General features: G+C 38.6%; 1 protein-coding gene across 16 annotated transcripts in view; it reads left to right on the forward strand.

The window, feature by feature from the left end:
* The window catches only part of Kmt2c (lysine methyltransferase 2C), a 237,528-nt gene that overhangs the window by 184,873 nt on the left and 25,478 nt on the right, over window positions 1-27,177 (forward strand). For all 16 annotated transcript variants that reach the window (XM_060373825.1, XM_060373829.1, XM_060373828.1 and 13 more), the window contains 12 exons: window positions 243-375; window positions 613-827; window positions 1,879-1,952; window positions 2,895-3,077; window positions 3,411-5,357; window positions 5,805-6,097; window positions 8,023-9,836; window positions 10,965-11,076; window positions 13,730-13,808; window positions 15,249-15,312; window positions 17,051-17,283; window positions 22,564-24,282. In XM_060373825.1, the coding sequence (XP_060229808.1) occupies window positions 243-375; window positions 613-827; window positions 1,879-1,952; window positions 2,895-3,077; window positions 3,411-5,357; window positions 5,805-6,097; window positions 8,023-9,836; window positions 10,965-11,076; window positions 13,730-13,808; window positions 15,249-15,312; window positions 17,051-17,283; window positions 22,564-24,282 (6,866 nt within the window). The remainder of the gene's footprint in view (window positions 1-242; window positions 376-612; window positions 828-1,878; window positions 1,953-2,894; window positions 3,078-3,410; window positions 5,358-5,804; window positions 6,098-8,022; window positions 9,837-10,964; window positions 11,077-13,729; window positions 13,809-15,248; window positions 15,313-17,050; window positions 17,284-22,563; window positions 24,283-27,177) is intronic.

Raw genomic sequence — 27,177 nt, forward strand, 5'->3', positions numbered from 1 at the left:
GGAAGTTCTGCTTCTAACAAGTTCCAGACTTGGAATTAAAAGTTCCAGACTTGCACTGTACAACTGTTTATATAATATAACGTAATTAGGGAAATGTAGGTGTTAGAGATCATATTATGTAGTATAATTTTTAAAAAAGTACTACTTTAAAATAGTATTAAGAGGTTTTATTTAGAAATGTTTTTGCCACTTGTCATTTATAAATAGTTTGTAAAATAAATTATTGTTTTTCTTCCTTTAAGATGTTTTTTCCCGGATGCCACTCTTGAATGGCCTTATTGGACCAAGTCCTCATCTTCCACATAATTCTTTGCCTCCTGGAAGTGGATTGGGCACTTTCCCTGCTATAGCACAATCCCCTTATACTGATGTCAGGTATTTATAAACGTTACTTTCTATGGAAGCTTAAATTTTACTATACCTTTGTTCTATCTTAGTCTTTTAAATTATTGTGCATGATATTAGTATTTGTTACATTCACTATTTTACTTAAGATCATCAAGCATATTTAAAGCTATTTTGTAACAAATCATAAGGAGAGTGGTACTTGTACACAGTATTAGTAGAAAGTTACTTTGTTTATAAAGTGAAAGGGTTTTGTTATTTTTCCAGGGATAAAAGTCCAGCATTTAGTACAATTGCAAGTGATCCTAACAGCTCTTGGGCACCAACAGCTCCACCTATGGAAGGAGAAAATGACACCCTGTCAAATGCCCAGAGGAGCACACTGAAATGGGAGAAGGAGGAGGCTCTTGGTGAGATGGCAACAGTTGCACCAGTTCTCTACACAAATATTAATTTCCCCAATTTAAAGGAAGAATTTCCAGGTTAGTCATGCTTCTCGATTTTACCAGCTTTCTCTTAATGCTATGCCTTTGTTTTGAAATGTACATTAGAAAGTCTTGTTGTCATCACATGTTCATCTGACCAGATTGCCCACAATGCAAAGATTACTTTAGTACCCAGTAACCCTAGGTCTTGTGCTCATTTGTATATTTCCCAGAACTGGTTTTAGTTAATGAAATTGTTAGTTTTCTAGGTCCTAGCAATGCTCAAGTATGAGGTAGTCCATGCAATTCTCTTTTTAGATTAAATAAAAGTTTTATTAAATCTTTGTTTTCTCATGTATACAATGTATTTGGATCATATTTATTCGTTCTTTCTACTTTCAACCCCTCCTTAATATTCATTCCCCTCTCCTTTCAGTTTTAAAAAACAAAACAACCCACCAAATCTAGTTTGTGCATCCTCCTAGGGGTGTTGGACGCACCCACTGGAATATGTTCTACCTCCTAGGGGTCTACCCGTAAGGAAAATTGACTCCTTTCTCTAGAAGCCATCAACTGTCACCAGTTCCTCAGGGAGGTGTGGGGGCTCATGCACTCCTCCCCTTTAAGTGATCCTAGTTCCCACAGAGCCTAGAAGAGGGTGTTGGATCCCATGGCACTGTACTTACAGATGGTTGTGAGCCTCCACCTGGACACTAGTACTCATATTCGCACCCTCCAGAACAGCAGCAAGGGAACCCCCTCTCTCTCCACTCCCCATCGCGAGACAGTCTCAGACATGGAATCCAAGCCCAAACAAGATCTTCATTTGCTTCCTCTACATCTGATACAGTAAACCTGAAAGCTAATTGACCGTAATGTTTTGAGTGTGCTTTGTTTAGACAAAGACTGAATCACCAGTTGTGATTTTATGCTGGAACTTAAAATATTTTGAGTTCAGATTTCTGATTTTTATATTATTGGTATTCAACGTGGGTTTTTTTTTTTTTATAAAATATGATCTGAGTAAGATGATAAGCAGTTCATAAGTAGCTTTTATTCCAATTCTGTATCACCATATTTCTGAGAGTGGTCTTCTGTGCCTTTGCAGATTGGACTACTCGAGTGAAACAAATTGCCAAGTTGTGGAGAAAAGCCAGCTCTCAAGAAAGAGCACCATATGTGGTATTTAAATAATTCCTATGTGTTAGATCTTTAAGCACAATATTTGAAACTTGTTTTTCTTAGGTAATGAAAAGAAAATACTTGTTAATAGTTAAAAAACTAGCAGTTAGCTTTATTTTTAAGTTGTATATTAACTCATCTTATTTCACTAAAGATCATAACATTTTTTTAAATCTATGTAATAGACCAGTATTTTAAGAGCACAATTTTCATCTCACCTTAAAGTTGTTTTATCTCCTAACAGATAGTCCTGCATTTAAAGATGAAATTAGTTTTCTTTTTGTGTGTGATATTTACAAGAGAATTTTTATACATCTTGATAAAAACATATTGAGACTTCCTTTAAGGAGTTCTGAACTATCACTATAGCTGGAAATCATAGTGAATAATTTTCTTCTAAGTTGCTGAGCTGAACCTTTGCTTTAGCTGCAGTCACAATAAAGCTTTGTTTTGTGAAAATAAAAATGCTATTATCCTTTATGTGACCATCCATGTACCAGTTTTCAGTTATAATAACTTTGGGTTGAACTAAGGGACAGTTCTATGGCTTGTTTTATCTTAAATTTTGTAATGATAGAATTTTTTCTGTCTAATTTTTCTTGTTGGTAAGTTTCAGATTTGCAGCTCTTTTGGTTTGAGTATCAATTTGCTATTTTCTTATTTAAATTTAGGGACATGCTAATTTTTCTGTGTTCTAATGATGTTTTTGAATTATAATAAAATATATTGTATTGCACTGGAGTTTCTTGCAGTAATTCAAATACTTATATAGAAATGTCTTTACTTGCTAGTAGCATGCACTGTGTAGAAGGTTAGTTACTTACTGTCCAGGTCCTTTTCTTAGCAGAGACTATCAGTTTTAAAGAGTAATACTTCAACTATTTAGCACAAGTTTAATATCTTAAAAAAAAATGTCCCATTTTTTTTTTCTTTTTTTCAAAGCAAAAAGCCAGAGATAACAGAGCTGCTTTACGTATTAATAAAGTTCAGATGTCAAACGATTCTATGAAGAGGCAACAACAGCAAGACAGCATCGATCCCAGCGCCCGCATTGATTCAGATCTTTTTAAAGATCCTTTAAAGCAGAGAGAATCGGAGCATGAGCAGGAATGGAAGTTTAGACAGGTATTAGAGTTTTGGATGATTTAGCTTTTAGATTTTTGTAGAAGAGAGGTATTTATTTCATTTCAGAATGTAATTCTTAATAGAACCTGAAAAGTGTTGCCATTTTTGGCAAAGCATATATTCAAATTGTTTTTATATACTTATTGAAATATTATAAATAATATATTGATATAGGTATAAATGGGGCATGCTATGATGATAATCTATTTTGTTGTTAAGAATTTATCTACTTGGAAACAATCTGCTGGCTACTGATACCAGGTGATGAACTTTGTGCTGCCTTTCTCTTTGTGATAATTGTTTTCTTATTTTCTTTTTTTCCTATCATAACAGCAAATGCGTCAGAAAAGTAAGCAACAAGCTAAAATTGAAGCCACACAGAAGCTGGAACAAGTCAAGAATGAGCAGCAACAGCAGCAACAGCAGCAGCAGCAGCAGCAGCAGCAGCAGCAGCAGCAGCAGCAGCAGCAACAGCAACAGCAACAGCAACAGCAACAGCAAATTGCTTCTCAGCACCTTCTAGTAGCATCTGGTTCAGATACTCCAAGTAGTGGAGCACAGAGTCCCTTGACACCTCAGCCTGGCAATGGGAATATATCTCCTGCACAGACATTCCATAAAGATCTATTCTCCAAACACACATCCAGTGCCCCTGCTTCCACACCTTCAGATGATGTGTTTGTCAAGCCACAGCCCCCACCCCCACCTTCAACCCCATCTCGAATACCTGTTCAGGAAAGTCTTTCTCAGTCCCAGAATTCTCAGCCACCTTCTCCACAGATGTTTTCACCTGGATCGTCTCACTCCAGACCACCATCTCCAGTCGATCCTTATGCAAAAATGGTTGGTACTCCTAGACCGCCTCCAGGGGGCCATAGTTTTCCCAGAAGAAGTTCTGTTCCACCAGTGGAAAACTGTGTGCCTTTATCTTCAGTACCTAGGTCCATTCAGATGAATGAAACATCTGCCACTAGGCCATCCCCAGCCAGAGACGTATGTGCTTCCTCCATGGCAAATAGTGACCCCTATGCAAAGCCTCCAGATACACCGAGGCCCATGATGACAGATCAATTTCCTAAACCTTTTAGCCTTTCTAGGTCCCCTGTGGTTTCAGAACAAACTACAAAAGGTCCTTTAGCTACTGGAACCAGTGATCACTTTCCTAAACCATCTCCTAGAACAGATGCCTTTCAAAGGCAACGGCTATCTGATCCATATGGACGACCATTGTTGACACCTACCCCTCTGGATAATGGGCCTTTTAAGACCCCACTGCACCCACCTCCATCTCAGGATCCATATGGGCCTGTGTCACAGGCATCAAGACGACTCTCTATTGACCCTTATGAAAGGCCTGCCTTGACACCAAGGCCAGGAGATACTTTTTCTCATAGTCAGTCCAATGATCCATATACCCAGCCTCCCCTAACTCCACACCCAGCAATGAGTGAATCTTTTACTCATTCTTCAAGGGCTTTTTCTCAGCCTGGAACCATATCACGGTCAGCATCTCAGGACCCATATTCGCAACCCCCAGGAACTCCACGCCCTGTTTTAGACTCCTATTCTCAAACCTCAGGAACAGCTCGATCCAATCCAGATCCTTATTCTCAACCTCCTGGTACTCCCCGGCCTAACACTATTGATCCGTATAGTCAACAACCACCAACCCCCAGGCCTTCTCCACAGCCAGACATGTTTGTTACATCTGTGGCAAATCAGAGACACACTGATCCATATGCTCATCATCTTGGGACACCAAGACCTGGAATTTCTGTTCCCTATTCTCAGCCACCAGCAACACCAAGGCCGAGGACTTCAGAGGGTTTTATTAGGTCTTCCAGTGCAAGACCAACCCTCATGCCAAACCAGGATCCTTTCTTGCAAACAGCACAAAACCGAGTACCAGGTTTACCTGGCCCTTTGATAAGGCCACCTGATACATGCTCCCAGACACCCAGGCCACCTGGGCCTGGCCTTACAGACACATTCAGTCATGCTTCCCCGTCTGCTGCTCGTGACCCCTACGATCAGCCTCCAATGACTCCCAGGCCCCAATCTGACTCTTTTGGAGCTAGTCAAGTTGTCCGCGATCTTGTTGACCGTCCAGGTCCTGGGTCAGAGGGAACCTTCAGCACATCTTCAAACCTTCCTGTAAGCTCCCAAGGACAGCAGTTCTCCAGTGTCTCCCAGCTTCCTGGACCTGTTCCAACCTCAGGAGGAAATGATACACAGAACACCATGAACATGTCTCAAGCTGACACAGAGAGACAGAGACAGGTAAGCGCTGCAGTGTTTTCAGATGTTTTAAATAGATTATATGTTGAAGTTCCTCATTAAATCAAATGGTAGTTTATTCTACACAATCTTACAAGTTTCTTTAAGTTATTCTTTAGAGTTTATCAAATGAAAAGAAAATGTTAAAATTAAGAACAATTAAATTGGATTTAACCTAGATATAATTTTATTATTCATGAATTTGTTGGAAGATCTTTAAATACGAAAACTCTCACTTTAATGGTGGTTATATGGCCATGTAAAAAAAGACCAAAATCACCAGGATTTGTTGTCATTTATTTAGTTTTGAGGTCCGTGTGTTTACTACTTATATTTAACTTTAAAATGTTTTGAAAATTTAAACATTAATATAGTCACATAATGGAAATGTTAAGAGTTTAAAAAAATGTTTAATTATAAATCCCAGCAATTTTGTTTCTTTCCATTTAGCGTCAGAAGCTGCGTGAAATCATTCTCCAGCAACAACAGCAGAAGAAGATTGCTAGTCGCCAGGAAAAAGGGCCTCAGGATACACCAGTAGTACCTCACCCAATGCCCCTTCCACACTGGCAACCAGAGAGCATCAATCAGGCTTTCACTCGACCTCCACCTCCCTATCCTGGGAACATTCGGTCACCTGTTATCCCTCCTCTAGGACCTAGATATGCAGTTTTCCCCAAAGATCAGCGTGGACCCTATCCTCCAGAGGTTGCTGGTATGGGGATGAGACCTCATGGATTCAGGTAATGCTTTTAATTTCCCGCTAGATTTGAGTTGATATCAGAAGAAGGAACTGGACAGGTAGCATTACTGTTAGGCAAGAAGTTGTTAACAGTTTTTTATTTCTTTCATCACTTGAGATATAGTCATTATTGTTTTTAACTAAGAAGAGTTCACAGGCTTTTTTTTCCTCTAAGAACTCTACAGACTTTTGATAGAACTTTTGTTACAAAGTATTGACAGAATTAATTGTAATGATTTGCTTTATCATGTCAGCTAAATTGTATCTTCCAAAATGTAACTACTGCATCCTAGTGAAGTTTCATCTGATGTGACAGATGATGATGATACATTTAAATTGTAAGATGTTTGTAGAGTTGCAGATTGGAAAGGTGCCTCCCTTTAGAAACTTTGAGTGATACAGTTGAGTTGCAGAGTGGGCCAAAATGTAAGACAAACTCACATTTACCAGTCTTGTAAGGAGAGAGCTCTTTAACATGTGCTTTTTAGAGGATACACGATTTAATCTTATACCTGTGTCTGTTATAGTCTTTATTTCCCTTTTTATTCTACCTTAGTTGTAGTTTGCACCCATTGCTGTTTTGTGTATTTTAAAACGTGTGGGGAGGAGGTAGTGTTTATGTACATGTGCAGGTAGAAGTCAGAGGTTGATGCTGAGTGTCTTCTTCTGCCACTCTTTATCTTATATTTTTGAGATAAGAGCTTTCATTCAGCCTAGAACTCACCAATGTGTCAAGATTAGCTTCCAGTGAACCCTAGAAATACTCTTGTCTACCCTTCCTACAGCACTAGATTATAGGTGTACACCACTGTGCTTGGTGTTTTTACATGTGTGCAAGTTATAGAAAATGTTGTCACCCCTGTAGCTCAAGGTGAATAAAGTGTAATTAATAAAAAAGAAAAAGAAAAAAAAAAGCAGATGCTGAGACTCATAGCAAACTTTGGGCAGAGTGCAGGGAATCTTATGAAAGAAGGGGGAAACAGAAAGACCTGGAGGGGACAGGAACTCCACAAGGAGAGCAACAGAACCAAAAAATCTGGTCAAAGGGGTCTTTTCTGAGACTGTTACTCCAGACAAGGACCAGGCATGGAGATAACCTAGAACCCCTGCACAGATGTAGCTTATGGAAGCTCAGTCTCCAAGTGTGTTCCCTAGTAATGGGAACAGGGGCAGTCTCTGACATGAACTCAGTGGCCTGCTCTTTGATCACCTCAGTGGGAGAAAAAGAAGCCTCACCAGGCCACAGAGGAAGACAAGGCAGCCAGCCCTGAAGAGACCAGACAGGCTAGGGTCAGTGGCAATGGGAGGAGGACCTCCCCTATCAGTGGACTTGGGAAGGGGTATGGGAGGAGATGAAGGAGGGAGAGTGGAAGTGGGAGGGAATAAGGGATGGGAATACACCTGGGATACAAGTGAATAAACTGTACTTAGTAAGTAAATTAATTTTAAAAAGAAAAAAGAAAAGAAAATTGGTCATCATGCTTGTTCAGTAATTACTGAACTGAGCCATCCTCCCAGTCAGTGTCTTTCTTTTTCTTATAAAATTTTTTATTTGGTTTTGCAAGCCACAAGCTATGTGTGTTAGCTAGAGAACAACTTTGTGGAATCAGTTCTCTCCTTCATGTGTCCTTGGAATCACACTCAAATTGTTTACAGATTGTTTACTTTTACCCATTGAGCCATTTCTCTGTCTCAGTTTTGTCTCTCTCAAAAGTTTTTTTATTTAATGTATTTTGTTCATGCTCTTTTCTTCCCCCAGCTCCTCTCAGAGTCTCCTATGTTTTCTTTGTCATTGGGCTTAGCAACAGTATCTTTTTTTTTTTTAAACTATAGACTAACTTAAAACTTTTTTTTTTTAAATCTCAGTTCTAAATTGATCATCGTTCTTAATTATTTGAAATTTTTTTTTTTTTTTTTGGCTTTTAGATTTGGATTTCCAGGAGCTAACCATGGACTCATGCCAAGCCAAGATCGCTTCCATGTACCTCCTCAGCAAATACAAGGATCTGGAATTCCTCCACACATAAGAAGATCAATGTCAATGGAAATGCCTAGACCTTCAAATAACCCACCAATAAATAATCCGGTTGGACTTGCTCAGCATTTTCCACCACAGGGTGTACCAGTTCAGCAGCATAACATATTAGGGCAAGCATTTATTGAGTTGAGGCATAGAACTCCTGAAGGAAGGTCACGGTTGCCATTTCCTGCTTCTCCTGGCAGTGCTATAGAGTCACCTCATCCTAGACATGGAAATTTCCTTCCCCGACCTGATTTTTCTGCCCCTCGACACACAGACCTTGTGAGACAGCCTTCCCAGTGTCTACCTACTCAGATGCCTGTGCGTCCAGATTTAGAGCAGGTTCCACCCTCTCAGCAAGAGCAAAGCCATCCTGCCCACCAAGCTTCTATTGTTATGCGGCCTCTAAGTCATCCCTTAGGTGGTGAATTTTCTGAGGCTCCTTTGTCAACGTCTACCCCAGCTGAAACAACACCTGATACCTTACAGATCGGTCAGTCCTCTGATGGTTTGGAAGAAAAACTAGACTCTGATGATCCTTCTGTGAAAGACCTTGATGTGAAAGACCTTGAAGGAGTTGAAGTGAAAGACTTGGATGATGAAGATCTAGAAAACTTAAATTTAGACACAGAGGATGGCAAGGGTGATGACCTGGACACTTTAGATAACTTGGAAACAAATGACCCTAACCTGGATGACCTATTAAGGTCAGGGGAATTTGATATCATTGCATACACAGATCCAGAACTTGACTTGGGGGATAAAAAAAGCATGTTCAATGAGGAATTAGACCTTAATGTTCCAATTGATGATAAGCTAGAGAATCAGTGTATATCAGTTGAACCAAAAAAAAAGAATCAAGAAGACAAAACTATGGTTCTCGAAGATAACGATGTGCCACAGAAAAAATCCAGTGGTACCAGTGAGATAAAGACAGAAGTCCTATCTCCACACTCTAAAGAAGAAACACAGAGTGAAATTAAAAAAAGTGATGACAATAAAGGTGATGCTGACAACTTGTGCTCACAGGCTTCTGCTCATACAGACCAGAGTGACAGGGAAAAGACTTCTTTGCTGCCTACTGATCCAGATATGCTTGAGAATAGAAATAATCGGGAAAATGCTGGTTCTGGTGTCAATGCCATTGACACTCCACTGCCAGCTCAGGATGTGATGAACTCTTGTGACATAACTGGATCAACTCCCGTCCTCTCAAGTTTACTTTCTAATGAAAAATGTGATAATTCAGACATTAGACCTTTGGGGTCTTCCCCACCAACTCTGCCAATTTCACCATCCATTCATGGGTCAAGTTTGCCTCCTACTTTAATAGCACCACCTGGCCCTCTTTTGGATAATACAATGAATTCTAATGTAACAGTGCTCCCTAGGGTAAACCATGCCTTTTCTCAAGGTATGCCAGTAAATCCAGGATTCATTCAGGGTCAGTCACCAGTGAACCATACTTTAGGGACAGGGAAACCTACGAATCAAACTGTGCCTCTCACAAACCAGTCCAACACCAGTGCCATTTCTGGACCTCAACAGCTAATGGTTCCTCAAACATTAGCCCTGCAGAACAGAGAGAGGCCCCTCCTTCTAGAGGAACAGCCTCTGCTTCTACAAGATCTTTTGGATCAAGAGAGACAGGAACAGCAGCAGCAAAGACAAATGCAAGCCATGATTCGTCAACGGTCAGAACCATTCTTCCCTAACATTGGTAGGAAATTCCTTTTATCTCAAAGTAAATTACTGGGGGCATTTGAGTATATGCAATATACCTGTAAGAGTTCATTATTGAGATTACATTTGGAATAGAACAGTGATAATTTTCTGTCTTCTTGTGTCTTTAAACTGAAAACAGGAATTTCAGATTTCTTCCAGATAGATCTGTCAAAATGATGAAACCATGAAATTGTTTCCTCAATCAGTTCAGCTTTTTATGGTGTCAGTGGAAACCAGTCCTCCTTTTTAGTTTTATCAGCCAATTGTTACCACTGACCCTTCAGCATCGGGAGAAGATAAATTTAAGGGAATTATGATAGAAATAAAGCTTCTTGCTCTTTTGTGTACAAGTATTTGGTAAAGTGTTGGGATTTTTTTTTTTGGTGTTATTCTTTTTGTTTGTTTGTTTGTTTGTTTTAGTTTTTCTTACAGAATCTTTGTTCAACTTATTTTTGTTGATTTATTAATTTTAAGAAAAATACAAATCCCTGCAGCCCAAATACTTTAGTGCCTTGCCTATAAGAATTGAAAGTCAACTGGCACATATCTAAGGAATATTTTTTTCATTGTATCAGCATGCAGTACAAATTCTATCACAAGGTTCTTTTTTCACATGTATGCAGGCAGATGCTCTTTCAGTGTCTTCTCAATACTTTTTTTATGTAGGCATATCCTGGAGACATTGGTGGGTTTTTTCCTTTCTTTTAACTAATTTAATGGAATTCTTTAGTATTGTAAATAACTGCAGATTCTCATTCCTTTTTCCCCCTGACTAAAGATTCATTCTAATTAGCACGTACATGTTTGAACCAATGAGAATTTTATTGCTGCACATTATTGTTATGATCACCTATAGACTGATAGACTTGTTCTACCTGCTATAGGACTAATGTATTAAAATAGGCTTCAGTTATAGATGCCTGAAGTGCATCTAAGTTCAGAATTAGGTTGTTAGTGTTTTTATATTCCCCTATGTAGTATAGAAACATCTGGTTATTAAACAATAAAGTATAAGAATCTATAAATTATGTAATGGTTATGGTGCAATTTACCACTTCTTAAATCTTGAACCGTGAGCTTAAACTATGAAATAAGTAATGTCAAAATACATTTCTTTTTTTAGATTTTGATGCAATTACAGATCCTATAATGAAAGCCAAAATGGTGGCCCTTAAAGGCATAAATAAAGTGATGGCACAGAACAATCTGGGCATGCCACCAATGGTAATGAGCAGGTAGGTGGAAGTGTTATTTATCTTCCTGGGCATGTGGATGTGCACGAACACACTACTGAGTCTTAGAAAGAGCTTATAAAAACTCAAAAGTCTATCTTCTGGACATGAGGAGTGTTTAAATTCAGTTGGTTATGACCAGCCATAAAATGTTATACAGATGCAGGGAACTAATTTTCATTAGTTTTAAGGACAATAAACATTGGGAAGGCTGACTTGGTCATTGAGGAAATTCAAGCGTTGTCTGTCTGTCTGCCTGCCTGCCTGTCTGCCTATCTCTTCTGTGTGTGTGTGTGTGTGTGTGTGTGTGTGTATGTGTTTCTTTAAAGAAATGTTAGCACTAAGAGTTTTTTCATTGGAAAAGCTCATTGGTTAAGGAAAATACAAATTCATCTCTGAAATAAAAACTTCCAACTGATTTTGAAATAGAGAAGGGAAAACAGCAACTTATGGGACATTTGGACACAGGGAGTTGGATAGTTGCATAGTTTTAATACCCAAAAGAAAGATGAAAATTGTACATTCAGGGTTATTTAACTCCCCCATCCCCCACCATGCAGTTTTTTGTTTTGTTTTGTTTTTGTTTTTACCTTACTATAGATCTGCTGAATCAGAGATGGTGTCTGCATGTTTTTTGTTTGTTTGTTTGTTTGTTTGTTTTTGACCTGCACCTTGAATGATTCTTTGGTTATATTGCTGTTTCTGACTTCTGTCCGAAGAGTAAACAGATCCTCAATTTATTGTAATGATCTTGTTGGAAAATTATAAAAGGGATTGTAAATGATTGTAGAATTGAATATAGAGTTTATATAGACTGAATATATAGGCATATGCTATAGAGATCTGTGTGATACTCTAAGTATGATTAAGATGCTTTTTTTGAGATCAAAGAGATAGTGGTGTGTAAAGATTTTTATTACTGAGCTAGATTTATTAACATGGTTCCTCTGAAGCCTTTTTAATCTTAAAACCTTTGAAATTCTTCATATATATACATATATAATAGAAATACAAAATTGAAAAAGAAATGAACTACATTTGTTACATAGTTACTAATCTGTGATTATATTTATGATATGTGTATCATAGTATATTAATAAACTTAGCTGTAAGTTTTGTAACTACCATAATTCCAAAGTAATGATTGGCCATGACCTATTAGGTATGTCCAACATTTAATAGGAAATTGATGTTTCCTACCAGTGAGAGTATAGTACTGCTAATAAATAATAATATATTTTAACTTGATACTCAGAGTCAAGAAAATGCTAAATTTTATTTGACTCTTAATGTAAAACATGGGCATCAGAATCAGAACTCTCAGCACCTCATGTGTGTTCAACCTAATTGTGTCTGTGCCCGTTGGACATGCAATGCTTTGTCAGCCACCTGGTAAGTGTACTAGTGACTATTCTGAGTCCTTTGCAGAACTAAGATTGTCCCATCTGAGAGTACTGTGGTATGTTCAATGATGATGGCAGACAGGGAGTGATAACTGGGTTGATAATGTTTTGTACCAGAGCTATAGTAGGGAGAAGGGAGATAAATGTATCTGACTTCTGAGAAAGAAATCACAAATATATACTCTAAAGCCTAATATTTAAAAACTTTTTTACAGTATTTGGGATATATTTTGAAATTGTGTTCTATGTGTATGTTAAAGCTAGTCAGTGACTTATTAGAACAGACCTGTTTTTAAATAAGCCATAGTGCTCCTGTGCCAGTTATTGGTTTAATTAAAATAAATAATGTTTCACCAGATGGATATAACTACAGAGGTTAGTTATCAGTTTTATTTTTTAAATTTGGTTTGATCATTAGATACAAATACATGTGAGAATTATTAAATTTTTTGAGATACTTCTTTTCATAAAAGAGCTAAGTAGCACCCCCTACCCTCACCCTCATCCAAATCCTTAGTGTCTCATTCTGTAGTCTAAGCCGGCTTGCAACTCTTTTTTTTTTTTCCTAACATCCACCCACTTATTCATCCATTTATTTATTTATTTACTTATTTATTTGCTTGTTTATTTATTTGTATATGCTCTGATGTACACCCTGCACACCATAAGAGGGCACCAGATCTCATTATAGATGCTTATAAGCCACCATGTGGTTGCTGGGAATTGAACTCAGAACCTCTGGACAAGCAACCGTTGCTCTTAACCTCTGAGCCATCTCTCTAGCCCTGGCTTGGAACTCTTATGTAGCTCAGGCTGGCCCTGAACTTGTGGCATTCCTCCTCCTTCACCCTCTTCTTGTAAGCCACCATGCTCTCTATCTGTTCATTTTTAATAAAGATTGCAAGTGGAAAAATTTTCTTTAGTTTGTACTTTGAAGCTAGATTTTTCACCATAATTGTCTCATAGAAAATATTTTTGGTGAATTCTGTGAGAACGCAAGCTCTGGAATAGTTTATCTGGCTTCTTACGCTGCCTTACTGGTTCCTATGAAGACAGTTGACTAGTCAGTCATTCTGAGCTTTCATCCAGAGTGATAGAAGGATGCTGGGTGCATCCTTTATGGATTTCAGAGAAGGGATCTGTTGAGCACCCACAAGGTAGCTGTAGTAAGTCTCCATTGGGGAGCATTGCTATTACTCTTCTCTTCCCTGGTTCTAAGCTCATCATTTGATACTGTGTGCCTTCCCTTGCAGATTCCCCTTCATGGGCCCATCAGTGGCTGGAGCACAGAACAGTGAAGGCCAGAGTCTGGTGCCACAAGTTGTGTCTCAGGTAATGCTGCTTGACTCACTCATTTGTGGAGGACACACGGACCTATGTCTTACCCAACCCAGATTAGAGTGAAGCCCCTCCTAGAAAGGAATAGGAGTTGAGCTTCTGGCAACACAGTCAAATAAAGATGTGTCACTATATAAACAAAAGACAGAGTTTTAAAAACTAGAGTTCTGCAAAGGACTTGCACATATTAATGATAGAAAGTCACTTGGAAGGAGACTAAGTGTGTTGGTCTTCTGGACTTATGTTCATTTATTACTCCAGAAAGACAATTTTTATCCTGTCAATTGGAATTAATCCATTACATTTAAAATGTAAAACATGTAATCCATTACATTTAAAATGTAAAAAATGTAGGTGGAAAATATCTGTAATCATTCTGTTCGGTATAATTATTCCTTGAGATGTTTTTTGAATATTGAACATTTATAATCAACTCTTAAGTGTAAACATTGATGCTGTGTTCATGGTATGAAGTCTGGGAACAATAACTCCCTTGGTGTGGTATTTTCTATGCTGATTTTAAAAACATGTTGTGTGCCTTGTACAGGGGGACCTTGCTCTGTGCTTTTGGAGTTATCTTATGCTCTGCCAGTTATAATATATTTGTTATACCAATAATTTATGTTTTTTTCTTATTAAGAAATAGAAACACCCTTTGATGCACTGGAAAGGCATAAGTGTTGTAGCTGAGTTTTTAAAATTCTTCTTTTTACCATGTATTCAGTATGTACTGTCAGCAAGTTCTTGAGCCTCTTTACTGCTCTATCAAATATGCCACCAGCTTTCCTACACTACTGTAAGATTGAACATGCCACATCTGGCTGTTGAATATACCTCCTGTATAAAAGAACTTGTATCAACTGGGAAAATACTTTTTTCAAGATTCTATTTATCAGGTCCTTGCCAGGAAATTGTGAAATTATCAGTTATTCAATCACTGTTAAAGAAGCAAGGTATTAGAACACAAGACTAACATTCTAATGAGTGCATTTTCTTTCTATGTGTACTACATTAATTCTCGTTATAATAGCTGTTTGCTATACAGTATTGTTTAGTGAGCCTAGAACATGTATTTATGAATTGACTGACAAAAGAAAACAGGTAGGCATCATCAAAACATCAGATTTCATGTGGATTTTTAGCTTAACCATGACAAGATTTGATTTAACCTAGTATTATATTTCAGATGAATAATTCATTATTTGCTTTTCAACTAAATACAGAAAATATAGTTCAGAGATAAAAATAAATGTTCAGTTATTAAACTGTTGCCCAACTAATTTATTCTAGTTTTTATAAGAAAAGAAAAACTTTAAAGATGTTTTAGAAAATTAAAATTTTTCTATTTTTTCATTTTTTCCTTCATTTTGAAGTTCTCCCCCTCTTAATTTGAAGTATGAAATTAAACATATTTGTAAATTTTACTTATTTTAGGATGGCAGTATAACACATCAGATTTCTAGGCCTAATCCTCCAAATTTTGGTCCAGGCTTTGTAAGTAAGTATAAATCTAATAAGTTACCTGTTTTCTGGGGATTGCTTGTTTGACTCTATTTGTGTTGTTTTGAAACCTCGGAGTTAGTGTAGAGTGTTACTATAAGCCTGAGTGCCCTCCTCTCTTACTAGAGTTCACTGTCGTCTAGGCAACTTTACATCAAGGCATGTGTTTTCATTGCTTTTTTCTGCTATGCATGAAGAATTAATTAGAAATAAATACTTTAATGCAGGAAAATCATCTACCCTATTTTCTTCAACATTGTTGCTCTTTTTTAAATAGATTTGGCACTTTACAATCTATCGCATTAAACCATGTTTGCTCTCATGACAGTCTGCCTATGACAAGGACACTAAATGGGGAAAAACAAAGGGAATATGTTTAAAAGAAGCTGGGTTGTAGCATGGTGTGAAAGTCAAGTGTGCAAGATGCCACTGAACCCTTCTAGCTGTCCTTAGGGGTCCCAAGGTGGTTCAGGATAGCATTTAACGTTCCCTCAAACTGAACCTTTCTGAAATCTTCAGACTGTTTAGCTAACTTTTTTCACCATTATCTTTCATTTTGCTCACCTCTGCTCTCCTGGTTCCAGAAACCAGAAAGGCTTTCCTTGCGGTAGGTCTCATTCTACCAGAAGCAGAACTTCTGAAACCTTGTGAAAAAGCCTGTTCTTGACAAATGCCCTTCAAATTGAGTGCACTAGATTGCACATTCATACATAACTGGTACTTCTGGGTTTAGGAACAAACCCAAAGTCTGACCTTTTGAAATTCCCCCACATTAATTATGATCATAATTTGAATACATATTTGTATTAAAAACAAGTAAACTACTGTAACCAACTGGCTTTTTCTGGCTGTATTGTGCCCATTGGATTTGGTTGGATCTTAATGTATGACAATATTCTGTTATCATTGATGTTATTTTCAGCTAATGTCCTTCTAGGATTGTGTTTTTCTTTGTCTTATAGTCAGTCAAAAAGGAATATTCAGAATTTTTCACTACATGAGATGACCTTTTTTGGGGACTTGGCATCAATGAAATAAAGTGCTCTAAGAGAGCAAGGAGGGAATATTAGTATAAGACAAAGATGTAATGGGGAGAGGCCTCAGCAGTCTTTAAGAGTGGAGAAAATTTTTGCTTGGTTAGCTATTACCTCCCCTTGTAGACATAGATATTACAAAATTAATGGAAGTTACTAGTGTTTTTAACTTAATGTATTTTCTTTATAAAATGTAGACTTCAAACTGTTTCTTTTTTCTGGGTTTCATCTCCCTGTTGCATACATTTTTCCTCTACTACTAAGTTGTAGGGAAGACATTATAAAATTGAGAGAAATCAGCATGGGAAATGACTACCTAATCCATGCTCTGGATGTTAGTAGGATATATCTTCCTTGCCTCTTCAATCTGTACAATTGTTAATAAAATGCACATACAACTTTATAGAGAGTTTGTTTTATAGATCAGATCATTTGATGGTTTGTTTAGAAGACTGGACTTGCAGAACGTAGAAGCATTAAGTAGTGTTTCAGTCAAGCATTCTCTGGCTTTCTTGAGTAAATACAATTTTCAAAAAGCTGATACTTCATAGTTATAAAGGACTCTAATATTTAGAATTTTTTTCAATTTTTCTTTTAAATATTCACAATGAAACTATCTTCTTACAAATGAACTTGTTTAACTTTTAATAATCATTGACTATTTAGAACATTAACACACTTGAAATTTTGATTTTCCCCCAGATGATTCTCAACGTAAGCAGTATGAAGAATGGCTACAGGAGACGCAGCAGCTTCTTCAGATGCAACAGAAGTATCTTGAAGAACAAATTGGTGCACACAGAAAATCTAAGAAAGCCCTTTCAGCCAAACAGCGCACGGCCAAGAAGGCAGGGCGAGAATTCCCAGAAGAGGATGCAGAGCAGCTCAAACATGTCACTGAGCAGCAGAGTATGGTTCAGAAACAACTTGAGCAGGTAATAGCCAGATTTGTAAAACGGAAACCATCTGCAGCTAGAGAGCTGTTTTAGTGTGGCGTTCATTCAGGATTTTGGTTTATGCTGTTAAATGGCAAGCAAATTACACTTTTCTAAGGCCTCTTACTAAACGAGGAAGTGACTGCCTATTCCTGTCTAAGCAATGCTTGTCATTTACTGCCTCACTGGCTGCCACTAAAGAGACTGACTCTTATAACTCTGGGTTAGCTCTATTTTATACACTTCTAGTAACCCTGGAATGATTGGCAACAGTAGTTATTTCTGTTGAATTAAAAAATCACTGTACCAGGTGTGGTGGCAAATACCTTTAAACCCAGCACCTGAGGGACAGATGCAGGTAGATCTCTATGAGTTCCAGGCTATCCTTGTCCAAATGGAGGGTTCCAGGACAGCTAGGGATATGTAGTAAGACTCTGTTTTGGTTTTTGTTTGTTTGTTTTTGTTTGTTTTCTTAAGAGCAAAAAAATTGCTGTACAGTACATATGCTCTCGCATCATTTGATGGACTAAGGCTTTACTGAAGATGAGGCCTACAGAGGTGCTTTAGGTTGAAACAAGAATCAGATCTGGCAAGTTCTTATTTGACTGTATGTTTAACTTTACCATGCCCTTGGCTCTCCGATTTATAGTGAAAGTTCAATAACTCCGATTCTTTTTCGTGGTATATTTTTATGTTTACTTCTCATTTTGATCTTAAGAATCAGTACTGAAGTGAAGGGCGGAGTTATGATAGAGTGGTGCAGGGCTTGCCTACCATGCATGAGATACTAACCTCGCTCTCCAGTGTCCTCAAAACAGTACCAGAGTAAAAGAGGGAGGAGAAAAATGGAAATATCTTGAAAAGGGACCGATTTCCAAAAAATGAAACCATTTTGCTCTTTTCTTCTCTCAGTATACCAAGTATTTTTAAGAATTGTTCAAGGTCAAAAAGTTGTAGCTTTAAAATCACTTTAAATTATCCTAGCTACTAGAAAATGCTGAGGTTCCTACTGGCACATAAAAAACAATGAAATTCTATCTCAAGGAGGGAGAAGGAAAAAGGCATCACTTCCCAACACCAAGGGTTTTTGAAGATTAAAGTTATAAAGAACTCCAAATATTAATTCTAGAAGCAAACAAAATAGAGTCAACGTATATTGGTTCATAGAAATAGAAGTGTTCACTGTGTGGTGGACACACCAGGAAACACCTTTGTCTTATTTGACCTTGTCTACAAATTGAAGGAATTATTATTATCACTACTTGACATCTAAAGAAACTGTTAAGTTGTTAGTGTCAGCCATGTGGCATCCTTGCTTACTTGTTAACTGTTAGATTAGGGCTTTGGACTCAACTGTCTTCCTCCAAGTCTCAAGTGTCAACACAATGAACCTACAGCTTGGTGGCTATACTGTTCTCATTGAATAACAAACAGAATGAGAGCTTCTTTTCTCTCTGGATTCATTCTCTGGACTTGTGATTATTGATGGCAAATATTCTTTTTTAAGCAGATACTTACATAATTTATTTTTAGTCATTTTTTGCCTTTGATGATTATATCTCAAAAGTGTCCTGCTAAGTAAAAGCAGCATAATTTTGATGAAAGCCTAGTTTTTTGCAAATTAATGAAATTTGTGAGCTAATAGTATACTTTATTTAAAAAATTACACAGGTACATTCGTAATACACAGTTGCCATTAACACAGTAAGAAAATAGGTAACAGACTTTTGTGTGTACACACTGGAGAGTCTTTGCACTTACTGGGTATCTTAGTTTCTCTTCCTGCTGCTGAGACAATAGTAATTTAGGAAGAAAGGATTTATTTTGGCTCACAGTTCCCGGTTATACAGTCCATTACAGTGGGAAGTTGAAGCAGCAGAAAGCTCGAGGGAGTTGGTCACATTGCAGTTGTAGTCAAGAAGCAGAGTCGAATGTGTGCACACTGGCGTTTAGTTCACTCTTGACATTTTAAATAGTTTTGGATCCCTTACTCAGAGAATGGTCTTGTCTAAAACTAAGGCGGATCTTCCCATAATTGTTAACACAATCAAGGTAATCCCCCATAGGCATACCCAGAGCCTCAATTCCCGGGTGTGCTAGATTGTCAGATTGACAGTGCGAACCATCACACCATATAAGCACTCTTCCACAGAGTTAGAATCCCTACAGTTAGGAATGTTTTACAAGTAGTGAGAAATGTCAGAGACGTGTTCCTAATACACTTCATTGTGTAAAGTAAAGGCACTTATTTCTAAGCCTGACAACCTGAATTAGATTGCTGGAACTCACACAGTAGGAGAGAATCAACACTGAAAGTTGGCTTCTGACCTCTACATACATGTGTGTTCACATTCCCACACACAGCATGGAGGACCTGTATGTATCTCACATACTGTTCCATGTGCTCTGTACATTTCACTGCCTCTGGTCATCAGTCTTGTATAATTTCTTAGTTCTAACAAGTAAAGAGTGAAGAAAGATCAAATTGAGGTAGGAATGGACCAGCAAGATGGTGTGATGGGTAAAGGTATGTACTCTCAAGCCTTTTGGCCTGAGTTTAATCCCCAGAACTCAGGTGGTAGAAGAAAGGAAGTAACTCCTTCAAGTTGTTGTCTGATCTGCACACCCACATTGTGGTATGTGGGTATCCACACATACATAAAGAAGTTTAAAGAGAAAAACCAAAAAGGTAAAATGTTTACACTACTGGAGAGGAAGCCAAGCACTTTAATTTTTTAAAGTGCTAGCCGCATGTGAAATCCAAGAAAGTAAATTCTATTGTTAATACAAAAAGTAATATTAATACAAATGTATTCTAAAGGTATGTGTATCACTTTGTACCTTTCTTCCCTAGTTTTCTAAGTGAGAAGGTATGGGCCTCTGAATGTGCTTTGTGTTTGAATGCCCTTTCCCTATAGTGCATAACAGAGATGTTTTCTTAAACAAATGATTGAGCTGCAAGATGGCTTGGTGGGTAAAGGTGTGTGCTGCCAAGCCTTATATGACAGTATATATTAAGAATTTCCCCTTCCCCGCTCCCCAAAAATTCAGATGTAAGGGTGCATATTTTTAATTCCAGTACTTAGGAGGCAGAGGCAAAGGCAGGTGGATCTCTGAGGCCAGCCTGGTCTACAGAGCAAGTTCCAGGATGACTGCAAAAAACAAATCAAAAGAATCTAGTTACAAACTTTAAAATACTCACTTCAGTTTCAGAAATTATAATTTGAACATGTCACAAATAAAATTTAGGGTTTTATAAGTCTATAATATTTTTTATTATAGTTTATTCACTTTGTACCCCAACTGTAGCCTCCTCCCTCATCCTCTCCCAATCCCACCCTTCTTCCTCTTCTGCACCCATGCTCCTTCCCCAGTTCACTGATAGGGGAGGTCCTTCTCCCCTTTCTGTCTGATCCTACCCTATCAGGTCTCATCAGCACTGGCTGCATTGTCCTCCTTTGTGGCCTGGTAGGGCTGTACCCCTCTCAGGGGGAGGTGATCAAAGAGCCAGCCACTAGCTCATGTCAGAGATAGTCCCTTTTCCCATTACTAGGGTACCCACTTGGGCACTGAGCTGACATGGGCTACATCTGTGCAGGGGTTCTATGTCCTCTCCATGCATGGTCCTTGGTTGGAGTATCAGTCTCAGAAAAGACCTCTACCCCAGATTGTTTGGTTCTTTTGCTCTCTTTGTGGTGCTCCAGTCCCCTCCAGGTCTTTTATCAACCCCTTCTTTCATAAGAGTCTCTGCACTCTGCCCAAAGTTTGACTATGAATCTCAGGGTCTGCTTTGATACCCTGCTGGGTAGACTCTTTCAGAGGCCCTCTGTGGTAGGATCCTGTCCTGTTTGCTCTTTTCTCCCACTTCGGATGTCCATCCCATTTACCTTTCAGAGTGAGGATTGATCATCTTGCCCAGGGTCCTCCTTGATTAGCTTCTTTAGGTGTATAGGTTTTTGTATGTTTATCCTATGTTATATCTCTAATATCCACTTATAAGTGAGTATATACCATATGTGTCTTTCTGCTTCTGGGATACCTCACTCAGAATGATGTTTTCTAGATCCCACCATTTGCCTGCAAATTTCGTGCTTTCTTGTTTTCAATTGCTGAGTAGTATTCCATTGTATAAAAGTACCACAATTTCTGTATCCATTCCTCCACTGAGGGACATATGGCTTGTTTCCAGCTTCTGGCTATTACAAGTAGTGCTGCTACAAAATGGTTGAGCAAATGTCCCTGTATATTTGAGCATCTTTTGGATATATGCCTAGGAGTAGTATAGCTGTATCTTGAGGTAGCACAATTGTCTGAGAAAGCTCCAGATTGATATCCAGAGTCGTTGTACCAGTTTACATTCCCACCAGCAGTGGCGGAGGATTCCCCTTTCTCCACACCCTTTCCAGAATGTGTTGTCACTTGAGCTTTTGATCTTAGCCATTCTGATGGGTGAGCAAGGTAAAATCTCAGGGTCCTTTTGATTTGCATTTCCCTGATGGCTAAAGATGTTGAGCATTTCTTTAAGTGTTTATCTACCATTCGATATTCCTCTATTGAGAATTCTCTGTTTAGCTCTGTACCCCATTTTTTAATTGGGTTACTTGATTCGTTGCTGTTTAACTTTTTGAGTTCTTTATTCTGGATATTAACTTTGTCAGATTTAGATTTGGTGAACATATTTTCCTAATCTGTAGGCTATCATTTTGTTCTGACAACAGTGTCCTTTGCTTTACAGAACCTTTTCAGTTTCATGAGGTCCCATTTATTGATTGTTGATCTTAGAGCCTTTGCTTTTGGTGCTCTATTCAGAAAGTTGTCTTTTTAATCTAAGAGACGGAATGACATATGTGCTAATAATTCTTTTAAATTTGTCATTTTATGTATTTAAGAAATATTAAATGTTTATTCTAACTTTGTGTATTAGTGTAACTTTGGCATTGTACTGAGATGTTTCTGTTTTATCTTACTACTAGATGTGTTATAGTTTAATTGGATTGTGAGGTGACTTTAATGCTTACTTCTGAAATTTTTTTTGAATTTTCTGTGGATATTTAATATGTAAAGAACTTTGATAAGTAAAAAAAAAAATGACATTTTTGTTTGTGTGCACACATGCTCAAATGTGCCATAGCACACGTGTGGTCACAAGTTTTAGGAGTTGGCTGCCATGTTGGTCCCAGGGATCTAATTCACTTCATAGGCCAAAAATTTATCAGCCAGTGTTTTAGTGTGGTGCCTACCTTGTATATTCATGAATAATGATTACCGTTATTGTTTCAGATTCGTAAGCAACAGAAAGAGCATGCTGAACTGATTGAAGATTATCGGATCAAACAGCAGCAACAACAGCAGCAGCAACAGTGTGCTCTAGCCCCTCCCATTCTCATGCCAGGGGTTCAGCCCCAGCCACCTCTAGTTCCAGGTGCCACTCCACCCACCATGAGCCAACCCAGCTTTCCCATGGTGCCACAGCAGCTTCAGCACCAGCAGCACACAGCAGTTATCTCTGGTCATACTAGCCCTGCTAGAATGCCCAGTTTACCTGCATGGCAACCTAACAGTGCTCCTGCTCACCTCCCCCTCAATCCTCCTAGGATTCAGCCCCCAATTGCCCAACTGTCTATAAAAACTTGTACACCAGCCCCAGGGGCAGTGTCAAGTGCAAATCCACAGAACGGACCACCACCTCGAGTAGAATTTGATGACAACAACCCTTTCAGTGAAAGTTTTCAAGAGCGAGAGCGGAAGGAACGCTTACGAGAACAGCAGGAAAGACAGCGAGTCCAACTGATGCAAGAAGTAGACAGACAGAGAACTCTGCAGCAGAGGATGGAAATGGAACAGCATGGTCTGATGGGTGCTGAGCTAGCAAACAGGACACCCATGTCCCAGATGCCATTCTACAGTTCTGACAGATCTTGCGACTTTTTACAACCCCCCAAACCTCTTCAGCACTCTCCACAGCACCAGCAGCAAATGGGGCCAGTTTTACAGCAGCAGAATGTCCAACCAGGGTCTGTTAATTCACCCCCAAACCAAACTTTCATGCAAACCAATGAACGGAGGCAAGTAGGACCTTCCCCCTTTGTTCCAGATTCACCATCTGCTTCTGGCGGGAGCCCAAACTTTCATTCTGTTAAGCAAGGACATGGAAGTCTTTCTGGGTCCAGCTTTCAGCAGTCCCCATTGAGGCCTCCATTCACACCAGTTTTACCAGGAACTCCTCCAGTAGCTAATAGCAATTTCCCATGTGGGCAAGACCCTGCTGTAACCCAGGGACAAAATTATTCAGGATCCAACCAGTCTCTCATTCAGTTGTATTCTGACATAATTCCAGAAGAAAAGGGAAAAAAGAAAAGAGCAAGAAAAAAGAAAAAAGATGATGATGCAGAATCCAGCAAAGCACCGTCAACCCCCCACTCAGACTGCATTGCTCCACTTACCCCAAGCCTCTCAGAAACTACCTCCACTCCTGCAGTGAGCACACCCAATGAGCTCCCTCTGCAAAGACAACAGGAGGCAGTGGAGCCAGTCCGTCCACCCACTCCCAATATGGCAGCAGGCCAGCCCTGTATAGAGTCAGAAAACAAACTTCCCAGCAGTGAAGTCATAAAAGGACCTCCAAATCAACAGACATATGCTAATTCAGAGGGAGACAAGCCTTCTGTGGAGACCCCCAACAAAACTGAAGAGACAAAGCTGGAAAAGGCTGAGACCGAGCCATGCCCACGTCAAGAGGAGACCAACGTGGAAGAGAAAACTGGTAGTAAAGTTGAAGACACCATGGCTAGTCCTGTCTCCTCAATTCAGTGCCCTTCGCATTCTACCGGAGCCCCTGTTACCAAAGGAGATACAGGAAATGAACTACTGAAGCACTTGTTAAAAAATAAAAAGGCCTCTTCCCTTCTAACGCAGAGACCTGAGGGCACTTTCTCCTCAGATGACAGCTCTGCAAAGGATAGTAAGCTGGTTGAGAAGCAGAACCCAGCAGAAGGACTGGTAAGTGGCAGTTGTGTAAACTACAACTTGCCTTTGTTTTTAAGCTAGTATCGCATATTAGTATCAACAAATTAGTAATTTTAAAACTATATTGCAACTTTCTTATTCAAAGAATCATTTTTTGTTTTTATATGTATGGAATCATGTTTTTACTTTTATCTATAAAACATGAGTAACGTATTTGCTTGTTATGTAAAGCAGACATATTGTAATGTATCACGTAACTTTCAGTTGGTTATCACAACCAAATTGGACTAACTATAGCAAAGGAAGTATGTGTGGATCTTTATTATAAATAAGTGCATAATTTCCATTAGCCACTTTAAAATTTAGAAGACAGCTCCTGTACTTGTCTTACTTTCCTTGAGTACGCTCAGGGATCACCCTTATTGGAAACCTGTTGTATCATAAAAATAACATAATTTTAGATGCGCATACTATTTCCATCTTTATAGTTTTCTATGTATCAATATTCTACCCATTTTAAGCGTTAACATTGGATTTACTTTTCGCTTGTATGATAGGCTGTTTTTAATGCACACTTTGAATACAGAGTTATCCCCATTTCAGTGACCTTCATTAGGATGTTGCACAAACAGTAGTTTCCATGTCTTTGGAATAGGTCTGCTTGTTGCTTTGCTCCTTGTCTTCCAGAAGTAGCGATAGTTTTTAGCTCATTGACATAGCTTCTCTGGAGTGCTGCTCAGGTTGGATTTTATAATTTTTTTCATTTTAATTGAAGTGCAGTAGTGTTTTTTCTTGTCCAAATTTGAAATTTTAAGAATAATGAAACTTGTCTTTTTGCAAGTATTGGCTATACTCTGTTGTCTCCTATCACTCAGTAGAGATTGAGAGTTGCCTCAGTAGTTCTTACTGTTATCCAACTTGCAGTTGTGGTCTCTCCTTTCTTTTAATTTAGTCTTTGAGAGTTTCATGCATGCATACAGTACATCTTGTGGTTGTGCTTTTCTAGTCATTTAAATATGCTACCCTGGCCCAGTCCCTGGCTGCTTGTTTCCATGGTGTTTTGCCTCCGTGAATACTGAATGCCCTCATCCCCAGGACCTCAGCCCTTTGCCCACTCCCCTCTGTCCCATGTGCTGCTATTCCTTCTTTTCAACTATCTTTTTCTAATGTCTTTTTCTTTTGTGAAACTTAGCCCTGAAAACCTGTAACTAGCTTCCTGAACTTGAGCAGTCCCAGGTGTGGGTGCCCACGTGTTCACTCCCAGCACACTTGCTGTGGCATCTGGGCCAGACAGGAATATTTATTCTCATAGGAAAGCAGGCACATGTCAAGTATAAAAAGCAGAAACTAAGATATGAGCAGAAACTTAGAATGAGTGTGAGATGTATGCTCTTGGCCCTTGTGAGTAAAACAAAAACCAAAACCACATGAAGCTGTATATGGTGGTCCATGCCTATAATCTCAGCACTCGAGAAGCCGAGGCCAGCCTGTGCCACAAGTGAAACTTTTACTCAAAACACCAAAATAATAAACAAAGTATTTCAAACTCTTTTGTGATCTTCTATACTTGTCCTTTAAAATATAGTTGTATTTACTTTATAGAGTAACTTCGAAAATTAGGAGTAATATCTATAAAGCCTTTAAAGTGGCTGAGTTATGCATACTTAACATGGTTACCTGGTCAGTCTCTCATAAGCCAATTACAGAAGTCCTAGGCCTTTGCTCCTGAGAGTGCAGTCTTTGAGGACAGCAGCCATCCGTGTTACCTGGGGTGGTTTTACAGCACACCGGATACGTTGTATTGCGGTAGTCCTAAACTCAGCAAATTGCCCTGGTGAGCCAATGTACTAATGTTGGAGAAATGCTGCAGGCCTGCTTATGTAATCATCTGGTGGGACTGTTCAGACCGAAATTGTTGATTCATTTGTTGGCCGTTGGATGAGAGAATCTGCATTTCTTATCAGTCCCAAGGGCTGCTGAGTTTCTCTGATACTGCTCTTGGAGAAGAAGGGATCTACCCAGGCATAAGCAGTATAAGCCTGCTTCAATCTCCTCCCTTCTTTGTTGTAAGAGCTAAGAGTGTTTTTTTTTTTGTCAGTAGTTGAGAGAAGTCTAAGAAAAAGTAGTAGTTTGTGATAATTGAAATTTAACTTCATTCATGAATTTTGAAAGTATTATTGGACCATGGCCAACCCATTTATAAAAATCATACAGCTGGCTTTAGAGTACTATACCAGGGCCACTAGTTTAGACAGACTGCATGGCTCATAGGCTAAAATCATTACCCTATTTCCATTTATCTATTTTGCCACCCATGAGATGTTACTTAGAACATAATCAAAAACTCAAATTTTCAAAACATTCAAAAATTAAATAATTGGTTGTACTAAGTTTTGCAGTCATAGTTGTCTTTAACAAATCATTGATAGGGCGGGAGAGATAGCTCAGTGGTTAAGAGCAGAGGCTGCTCCTCCAGAGGTCCTGAGTTCAGGTCCTACCAACCACATAGTAACTCACAACCATGTATCTGATGCCTTCTTCTGTGATGCAAGCACACATGCAAGTAGAATACTTATATAATTAAATAAGTAAATTTTAAAAAACAAATCATTGATACTAAATTTACAAATAAAGTATGAAAAGTATTCCTACATTTTGATACTGTTACCTAAAGACTTAGGTAAAACATTTCTCAAGGCCTATATTACTCTCACTTTTTTGTGATCATGAAAGTAAAAGGAAAGGGGGCTGGAGACAGAGATGGCTTAGTGGTTAAGAGAACTTATGATTTTTGCAGAGGACCTGGATTTGGTTCCTGGCACCCATGTGCTGGCTTTTAATCATTTGTAATTCCAGTTTCCAAAGATCCAGTTCTCTCTTTTGACCTTCACAGGCACCAGGCATACATATGGTGTATATACCCTGTAT

Source organism: Meriones unguiculatus, chromosome 21 (genome assembly GCF_030254825.1).
Source record: "Meriones unguiculatus strain TT.TT164.6M chromosome 21, Bangor_MerUng_6.1, whole genome shotgun sequence".
NCBI classification, from domain to species: Eukaryota; Metazoa; Chordata; class Mammalia; order Rodentia; family Muridae; genus Meriones; species Meriones unguiculatus.